General features: G+C 38.0%; 1 protein-coding gene across 2 annotated transcripts; it reads right to left on the reverse strand.

The window, feature by feature from the left end:
* Positions 1-379: 379 nt before the first annotated feature.
* Positions 380-8223, reverse strand: LOC119883999 (RING-type E3 ubiquitin-protein ligase PPIL2-like; the record flags this gene model as incomplete). 2 transcript variants are annotated; one of them, XM_038694485.1, is given in 5 exon segments in its annotated part: positions 380-628; positions 2703-2845; positions 4215-4277; positions 4993-5065; positions 8167-8223. In XM_038694485.1, coding segments are annotated over 5 exon segments (442 nt in total), but the record flags the coding sequence as incomplete, so codon positions are not given.
* Between the last annotated feature and the right edge of the window lie 2107 nt (positions 8224-10330).

Here is a 10330-nt window from a genome sequence, read left to right on the forward strand (position 1 = left end):
CAGGGCTGAAATGGCTGCATGTCATCATTCTTAAACAGAAAAAGAACCCTAATATCCTAAAACCTCTCCGCGACCCTGTACGCAGGATAAGGTGTTGATGATGGATGGATATGGATGGATCCTAAAACCTCTCCTTGCAGCCACCACTGTCTGGTGTCCTGAGTTAATCATGTTCACAAATACTGGTTACATCGTCCTGAACCAAACACTGATTAAACCTGGTCCAAAGATATTTATCTGATGGCCCTGTCTTGACTGGATTGCATGATGAATATGAGATTAATTACTTCATCGCACCAAAACTGTGTCAATATATTGTCTTAAATCAGTTACATAAGTCTTTAAAGGAAGATGTATAAAATTAGATCATGACACTATCTTTGGAAAAAAGTAACTTTAATTTGTCATTTTCACAGGGCAACAACAGTACTGAGAGATAATAGACACAAGTATGAATGAAATTAATTTTGCTCGTGCTCAACCTGACCAGTAAAAATACAGACTGGTGAATGCTGAATGTGTCTACCAGGAGCTGAAGTCTCCAAAGCTGCTCTTGCCTTTGGACTTCTTGGCCACTGCTCCTCCGCTGGTGGACGGCCCGCTTTCATCTTCAGCAGCGGGACGTTTTCTGAGGGAGAAGAATATGATGTCATAATTAGCTGTTTTTCCACAGATGTGTGCTTCTTCTAGACTGTGTGATTCTCTGATCTTTTCTTACTTTTGCCTGGGTTCCTGCTCATAACCCTTTTCTCTTTGTAAATCAGGTTGTTTATGCCTTTGTATAATACAGACCTTTCAGGTTTCTTCTTCTGTAGGAGGAAGTATTCAGAACTTTTGCTTGTCTCTTTGTGGTCTGGCAAGGTCATGGATGAATTTGCATGAGAGAAGATGTTCTTTTCAAACAGGCTGTACTACAACAGTTTTCTCCTGCAGTCAGACATCAACATGAACTCCAATCAACATGACTTCTTATGAATCTGACCTTTGGAGCTGCAACTAAATTTTTTTTCTCCATTATCAATAAATCTGCTGATAACCTTTTGTTGGTCAGTTTATAAAATATCTGAAAATAGTATTTGTAATCACACAAATTCTCACATTGGAGAAACTTGAACTTGACGATGTTTGGCATTTTTGCTTGAAACAGGACTAAAACAATTAATCCATTATGAAAACAGTTGACTGATCAACTGATTATCAATTACCACCCATATTTCCCTAACCTTAACCCCACCAAACCTTCACCTTACCTCAACCCTCGACTGTTACATAATTATATAATAATACATCTAGATTTCCCAAATTCTCTTTCTGTAGCTGCCTCGTGTTTTCTCACTCGAGCTTAACTGGTGAAAACAGCTGCCTACGGTTTTATATGCGAGGATGTGAGTGGTGAGATGCAATCATAGAGTCAATGCGCAGTTGGAAAGCAAACAATTAGCCAAAAGTGGTTTAGAAATTATTATCTCTTGATTAAATGTCAAATCATCAAAAATATTGCTCGATGCAGGGTTGGGAATAAAAAAATTATCTCATGACTTAATAGAAACCCAGAATCAAGGGTTCAAAGCACTGTTATTACACAGCCTGACATCTAATCCTCCACTGTATTATTTAAATCAACAGATCTTTTCTAGTCATTCACAAAACATTTTAAAGCAAAATTCTAATTTCAGATGAACCATGTGTATGTTCTCATCCCATTTTTCTCTATTGACCAGAATCATCCTGGAAACGCACAAGCAAATGAACAAGCATTTTGACCATTAATGACTTCTTCTACATCAAACTGTCTGGGGAAAAAGGGAACATTCATATGGACATGTTCTTAACAAACCTAAGTATGTGAACACACTGACAGGTAAGACGGGTACATTCTGAAGATAAAACGTCATCAAAAACAGAAAAATCATTAGCTTAATTATCTCTTGATACACACTAGCCAGAGTACATTTTCAGTTCAGTTACTGCACCTTCTTTTAGGATAATGAGTAATGTCAGTATTCCCACAGACGCTCCAGGGTTATACACATTGTGCAAAGTGTCTTGTAATGGCCTTATTTTTTTCTCTTTACTGAACAGATTCTACCTAAAAAAAAATAATTAATAAAAGGAGGATTCTACAAAAAACAAACCTAATGTGGCAAAGGAACAAGAATCTGATGTGTATCATTGATATTACTTTGAACAGTAAACTAAAGTGAGTGCAAATTGTTTTTGTGTTGTTAGACATAAAACTAAAATGAAATATATTGTAATATCACAAAATACGACACAGTATACCTGAACTCAGCACAAATATGGTCTGGATAATAAACCTGAATTATCCCCATGGGGAAAATGGGTAATCTTCTCTATAATTGGCAGTTTTGCACATTATGTTTCTACTCATTCTGTGTAGCTATGTAATCATCATGTTTTATCATCCATTCATTACTATCCTTTTTTCAGAAGTCGCTCACATCAGACTTTGGAGAAAAATGTAATACAGTTTGTGTGGAGGCCAGATAAACTTTTTAATCTAAACTTCTGCCTGAAATCAATATACTTTAACTTGCAGATGCAAATGCAGCTTTTATATACGTCACAGTGATGCACTATGGAGGAGTCACTGCCACAAGCAGAAGCAGAGAGAAGATTGTAGTTTGGTGAATAGTAAAACAGTATGCGTGTGTGTGTGTGTGTGTGTGTTTTGTCCTCACGTTGTGGCAGGGTTGATGTATTTCCCTACACCCGCTTTGAAGGTCTTGGGCGCCTGCTCCTCCTTGGCTTTCTTCTGGGCGATGCTGGTCTGCTGTTTCTCCTCCTCCTGCTTCTGCAGCTCCTTTTCTCGCTCTGCTGCAATCTGCAACACACAAATCATATAAGTTCCCACACATACATACAGCAGGACTTAATGCTCAGTAACTGTTACTTCCCTGTGGACACTTTCACCGTGCAATCTGTGTTTCAAATGCAGGTGGGACAACAAGCATTAGGTGGAGTGTCTCCGCATGACTCTGGGCAAAAACTCCTCCTTTTACACTGACAGAAGACTGTCATCTGTAGTTAGAGGGTTTGATGTAAAATGATTTCACACACCTAAACACTACTGTACTCTGGATGGATTGTTTGGATTTAAAAATCAAACAATGGCTGTTAGGTGAAGTGCTGTCCTCCAGCTTTAATTTTAGGGTAAGCAGTAGAGTAACTGTAGCTCCTAGATTATCTGGCTGCACTGTTAAAAAACTGGAGGGACTGTATATAAAAAGGGCCAAGGTTCCTACACCGTTCACGATGGTTGAGTGACATGATGATTGACATGATGACCACTTGACAAAAATGTATCAAGCAGCAGATATTTTTCTATGCAATTTCTACACAGGTGGGTATGAATCTCTTTAATATCTGCTGCTGTATTACACCATTGTAGGTGAATAAATCAACAGCTTTTTTAAGGCAATATTGGATTTATTTTGCATCAATATGATTCAGTTGCTTTTTATTTAACAGGTATTCATTTTATTTCATGCACATCTCCACTCAGAAATGTATTTAGCAGATTACAATACAGTAGTATTTACATTTTCATGTTCATCTGCTAAAGGGGGAAAGGCTGTGCTCTGTCCTTAAATTTCTGTTTAGATATAAAAATTTGAAGCCTAATAAACTGAGAATGAACTTTCAGTGAAGCAGGAGACATCTGTGTCCTGCAGTTACACTTTTTAAAAATGAAAGATACTTGCATGTGCATAGATTGTGGATTTTTAAATAAGGGGAAAGCAGATTAAATGTTTTTTTAATTAACAAGGAATGTGAACCTTTTTGTGGAAAAGCTTATCAGACATAAATTATTTTAAAAAGGAGAGTATCTTATTATGTCTCAGAACATGTCCAGAGGGGATTTTAATGAATTATTTAAAACCAGGCATTACCTTACAGTTATTTTATCTGTAAATGTTTCTCAACTGCCCTTAAATAGGTGCTTATCCATATTGCCCACCTCTATTGACAACCTCAAAACAAAATAAAGTGTTTTTTTGTTTAAACTCAGTCCCTTTTTCAATTCAAATGTGCTGAGTACAGAACAACAATGAAAAATGTGTCACTGTCCAAAATACTTGCGCTGTAAGTACACACACTCAACGAACACTCAGCAGACAGGAATTTTAGTCTTAATGTGTATCATAAAGTCGGGACTGTTCATGTCCGCAAACAGAGACAGAGATACAAACCTGAGCGTCAGCCTCTTCGTACGGGTCCACGAAAACAGTCGCACTTATGATCTTGATCTCCGACTGTAGAACAGAGTCAACAGAAAAAATTTGGATCCAAAAAGCATTTGGCTCAAGCAAAGGAAAACTACAAACAAATTCTAGTATCATATAAACTATCAAAGACCAATCCCTATAAAATCTATTCTCTAAAATACCTAGAAATAATTCTGCCGATAGATTGAATAAACAGTAATTTTGCGGGACAAACTTCTTGAGAACTGCAACTCAAGGTTTTTGTGAAGAAAATGAGATAATGACATCAATAGAAACTTGGAAAAAATATAGTAGCTGCATTTGTTATGAGTTTTGTTTTTTTACAGCTCATTTGTAATTTAGAATGACACAACACTCTGCTTCGCAAAGACTGAATTCAGCCCCTCAATTGCGTTTTGACTCATCTCTTACTGGCCCTGCTTACTGTCTTGTCTGAGCACCTGCCCTTTAGATGATCCATGTTCGGGTCAAAATGACACAATAGCTGAGTCTTTTACTCTTCAGCTGCAATCCATGTTAGTGATCCAGGACTTTAAAGTGATTCTGCAGTTGCACTCTGTTATTTGCCCTTGACAGGGTTGTCAGCTACATTTCAAGATTGTAAAATGAAACGTAAGTTGACCCAAGACAAAATGTTGGACTGACATTTCTCTGATTCCAGTAGAGTATGCTGATACATTTCATACAAGTAAAATCAGATCATTTTTAAGCCAATCCAGACCTTAAACATCACTGATTCTACCTTTGGTTTGTCTGATTTGGGATCACTCTCCACATTCTCCATGGCTGTGAGTGTTTCAAATCCACCAACAATCCTGCAAAAGAAAAAACACAAACATCCTTCATTTATACATTGAGGTAAGAGCAAGAGAAACCAGGGCACAACACAGGTCCCAGATCACTTTGATCTTCGACAGGGAAGATAAAACGACGGCAGCATATTCCTCACAAAAAATATAATAAAATATAACCATTAGAGACTTTCAGTGTTGACAAGATTCAGCCACTTTTACCATTCAAAATGACAAATCCTATATAAAAACTGATGTGCGCAATAATGACAAGAGGGCTGTAGGGTGATTTCGAGGAGAAGGGTGCAGCTAAGATCAAATCCCTGTGACACCGTCCATCCTGCTGAAGTGCCCTTCAGCCATCTCAACCTGTAATGTTTTAGTTTCAGTTTATATCAGATCGTTATTGTCCCACAAGAGGAAATTCTTTTTGCAGCAAGGCAGCATAATGAGCGTACCATTAAGCGGCTGAGGGATTTGTGCAGACCTCATTATATTCCTCAGACAACAGTGAACATGAGTTGCTGCTAAAAGCAAATGTTTACACTCTTGTTATTAGCACATTGGCCTCATGGTGTAAACACAGAAGAAAAACGAAGCGCTGAAGATGTAGAGACTGTCAAATGCTGGGGGCCAAGAGGCGAACTGTTACCGACTCCCTGGTGCAGATCACTTAAGAAGTTGCTCTCACTTTGCTCTTTAAACTGCAAAGTCTTTATCCAGCTGCTCCAGTGGGGGCTTCCTGTTACCATGTGTAGTGTGAGAAGCCTCGCGCACATATAAACAGTACAGTTAGTTAGGAGGGGGTGTCTCAAGGGCCACATGTGCTCTGCTTCCACATGTTCAGATGAACAGAGGAGCTCCCACACTCAATGACTCACTGACAAAAATAATAATAGGTTATCTATTAGTCCAAAACTATTACCGTTCCAAAAATTTTCATGCCAAGGATCGGCCAATAAATTGGCTTCAGCTCAAACATCACATTTTGTCTCACATTCACTTAACACTACTTGCATTTTTTATGTCATATAGGACACTCAAGGAGTTTCCAGATCAGGGATAGTGCAATTTCTTTCATCATAGATGTAGTCAGAACAAAAGCATCAATATTCCCACATAAAGCACACAACAGATGACACAGTAACCTACGGTACATGTATCTCATTCTCTCTCAGGGTATTTGTATTTTTATATGATAATCAAGATCTATTGTCAAATAGAAGGAAGGAAAATCATTTGAGAAATTGCTGCTGGACAAAAAACCGGCCAGGTAAGCAGGTTCTGCTGATCCAGTGTATGAAATACCTGTCAAATCACAGTACTCAAAAATGATATGAAAATCCAATTTTGCCATAAACAGTAAGGTTCACTGTCCTGCAGGATTACTTGCCGTGGCCTATTACAAGCGAAATGTTAAAGAGATAGCTACCACAGTATAAACAGTATGCCAAAATATCTATATCTTCTCATGGTAGTCATTATACTGCCCTACATTCCTAGACAAAGGGAAACCCACTACGCTTTTGAAGGAAAAGTCATCTGACAAACATTAGGCATCACATCTACTCTTTGAAGATATTCTGAGAGGATTAACATCAACCCAGCCAAAGGGATCACCAGTCACTCAGCTACAAAAGAATACATCCAAAAATCAATCATTAAGACAACTTGTGTGAGAATTAAGAAAGTGTGTGGTGTCCTTATTTTCTATTCATCCCTGTTCCCCAGCGGTGTTGTCAAGTGAGATGAGTAAAAGATAAATAAAAAGAAAAGACAAACCCAACATTTGAGGTCAAGGAAAGGTCAAAAGAACTGACATGGATGACATGGAGAGACCACTGTGATGAAACCGAAAACTAGATACTTGAACCAGAAATATCGCAGGATCCGATTTAGAAAAGAGCCCTGAAAGTATTTTTGTCTGTTTATACAGTAGGATGGATAAAAGCAGTTGTTGCATGTCATTTCCCATCTCTCCCCTTCATTTCCTGTCAGCTCTCTACTGTCAATCCCCTAATGAAGGCATAAAAAAAAAAAAAAAAAAAAAAAAGAATCTGTAGACAGGCAGAACACAGTGGCGGCATTGTGGATTATCAAAAGGCAGAAATACAAACACACACACACACACACACACACAAACACCACACACACACACACACACACACACACACACACACAACACACACACAACACACACACAACACACACACACAACACACACCACACACACAACACACACACAACACACACACACACCACACACACAACGTTGTTCTCAAATGTGAGATTTTGCTTCTTTTTTCACTCTTTTCTGACATTTTATAGATTAAATGTTAACCAATTATTAAAAAAAAATAATGTATATATGTTGATCAATAAAGCCAATCAAGCAGCCTTAAAGCCTAAAGAAATGGCAGTGGAAGATCCTCTCCAAGACTCCTGGTCCTGAGAGACCAGTTGAACAACCTGGCTGTGGTCACTCCTTACCTGATATGCATTTAAAAAGAACTTTCCTCTGTAAAAGAGTTCACATTATGTATAGATCAGGTTAAGTGGACTGCCACCGTCAGTCCCATTAAATGTGCAAAGACTACATTACTACACACCAAAAAACTGGACGCAGAGGTAAAGCAGAAGCTTTGTAAGTGCGGTCAGTTGAAAGCAGTCTGAATATTTTTAGAAAACAGCCAGGGTTTTCTCCAAAAAGACAGCCATTTAAGATCATGCTCAGCTCAGCGGAGAGAGAGACAGCAAGAGAGAGCCATCAGTTTAGATTCAGCATCTTCTAAATGTTTCACTGCTCTTGGCCAGGAGTCTGACTGGAAGTCAATACTGTTTGTACTGTCTGGTGCTCCAGTGAAACCAAATATGTATTAAAGAAGAATCTGAGAGGAAGAGAAAGACAGACAGAGAGTGAAGAAGAGGAAGAGGAAGAAGACAAGAAAGCTAAAAAAAAAAAAAGCTAAAAAAAGATCTGAAACGAAGATGAGGTGCCGACGCCCTTCAAAGCCATCTGCCTCAGCTGCTAAATGAACAAACACCCTGTTACTAAGCCAGAGTGAAGAATTTTAAGGAAACAACTAAACACACAACATTTATAAAATTAAAAAATGACAGTTTACCTTCCAAACACAGTGTGCTTCCTGTCGAGGTAGGTGCATGACCGGAAAGTGATGAAGCTGAGAGAAAGCAAGAAAAGCAATACATTAATTTTAAGATTCAGTAAATGAATAAGTGAAAAGAATTGGAAGTATTGGGAACAAACAAGAACTTTTAGGGAGCCTTGCCTTTACAATAGGTATAAAAGCCATGTCTGTTTACATACATAAGTATATCAGTATTTATTAATGTTCAGCACTGTTTCCCCACACACAGACTTTACTTGGGCGGGCCGCCCAGGTCTATAACACATTACAACTACGTTAATGTACTGCGATTCATCTGTTGATGCCAGCATCAGCAGCACAGAAGGGGTTAAACTTGTTGACTACATGTATAAACTAAGGCCAGGTTAAAATAAAGTATTACCAAGAAAATCTGCTTAGTTTCAGTTTTACCATCCGTGTAGTATTACGTAACTAATAAAATACTTTAATTATAAATGTTCAAATTACTTTAGTAATGAAACATTTGTCAAAATGATTATGTTATTACTAAATAAGTAAAGGCGATAACACATCAAATGTTTATCTGTGCATCCAATATGATACTTTATCTCTGACAGCATTGAGGTTCTTGTCTTCTTGATGGGGGGGGGGGTCAGCAAAGAAATCAAAAGAAGAAGAAGAAAGACAGAAAAACAAACAAAAATATTCTCTGTCTAAAGTTGAGGAAAAACTGCATTTTAAAAACATTTCTTACAATTGGGATGTTGGTGTTTGGACCAGAGTTTGCCATGCTGAGAATCCCCCTGCCGGTATGGGAGAGGTGGGCCGAAACTCATCCTTGAAAGGTTTTCCCCAGAAGGATTCCCCTCCTGGGAATGGAAAATGTTGGTGAGAGAGGAAAGACAGACACAAAGAGAGACATTATCTGATTATTACTGCAGGTTGGCAGACATTTCAACATCTCAGAAACATGAAGTTAGTATGTAGTATGATATATAATATCAGTATCTGGAGCTACTAGCACAAGCCATGTACATACATGGGTATGCATGAGAGAAAATACACATTCCTGATTGCAGGGAGGTGGTGAAACAAACGTGTAGTGCATCAAGCAATACAACATGAAACAAGAACAAGGAAACAGCAACAAGCAGATGAGATGCAGAGAACTAAGTCAACTGGATGTAATGGTGACTCAAACAGTTATGGACAATCCTTGACATAAATGGTATTAAATAAAGAAGGAGGTTCTCGATATTCCGCTGATAAACAGTTAGCATGACAATTAACGTAGCAAAACACCAGCAAATGGTGGAGGAAAAGTAAAAAAATTCAGCTTTGCAAAGTTTCACAAGGAAGGGAGTGAAACATGTCGGGTGTCAAGAACACACATAGTGAGTAAACAAGAAATCTCCACAGGGTTCCTTTAATGCATGAACAAAAAACATCCTTGTTAAGAAAAAGAGAAACTTGGTTGGACAAACACTCCCAAGGAGAATCAGTGTGTCAGCACTTTCAAGCTAAAGTCATTGATAGTTTAGAGTGTTAAAAAATTGCATCCGGGATTTTAAATGTAAAGAAAAGGTTGTACCCTTTTGGGCGGGTACAGAGTTCATAGTGTTTTAAAGCTGTGATGCACAACATTATATTTCAGTATTGTGAATAGAACCCATTAAAATGTATTTAGTTTGTATGAAAATTACACAAATAACGTTTTTAGTGGTACTATTATAAGGGCTGAACGATACGAGTGAGTTTAGTGGGGTGGAAATTTTTGTATTGCATTTTCACTGAAACAAACAAAACAAATATACATATAATTTGTTTTGTAGGCCAGGGAATCTCTGTAGCACACAATGCCTCATTTATAAACTGTATGTTGTGACACATTTACCTGCGATTTGGACATTGCACTTCACCATATTGTGATTTTCAAAATATTATGATTAATAGTCCAGGCCTACTATTTATTCAAATTACTGCACCTTAACAGAAATAAGGCACCACGTATTTTCATAAGACGCAAAGGACTTTGCCCTTGAACATGGAGCCATGTTGAGAGCCTTCAGCTGTGAATCATTATTCAGACTGACTTCTTCATTAAGAATCATCATGATGAGTATACAGGAATACGCACTGCAGGAGCTTATTGGCTCCCAACAGAGGGAGAGGATCTGTC

The sequence above is a fragment of the Micropterus salmoides genome, unplaced genomic scaffold (assembly GCF_014851395.1).
Source record: "Micropterus salmoides isolate LMB-PRFRI ecotype aquatic unplaced genomic scaffold, ASM1485139v1 Ms_hic_scaffold_3074, whole genome shotgun sequence".
Classification (NCBI taxonomy): domain Eukaryota; kingdom Metazoa; phylum Chordata; class Actinopteri; order Centrarchiformes; family Centrarchidae; genus Micropterus; species Micropterus salmoides.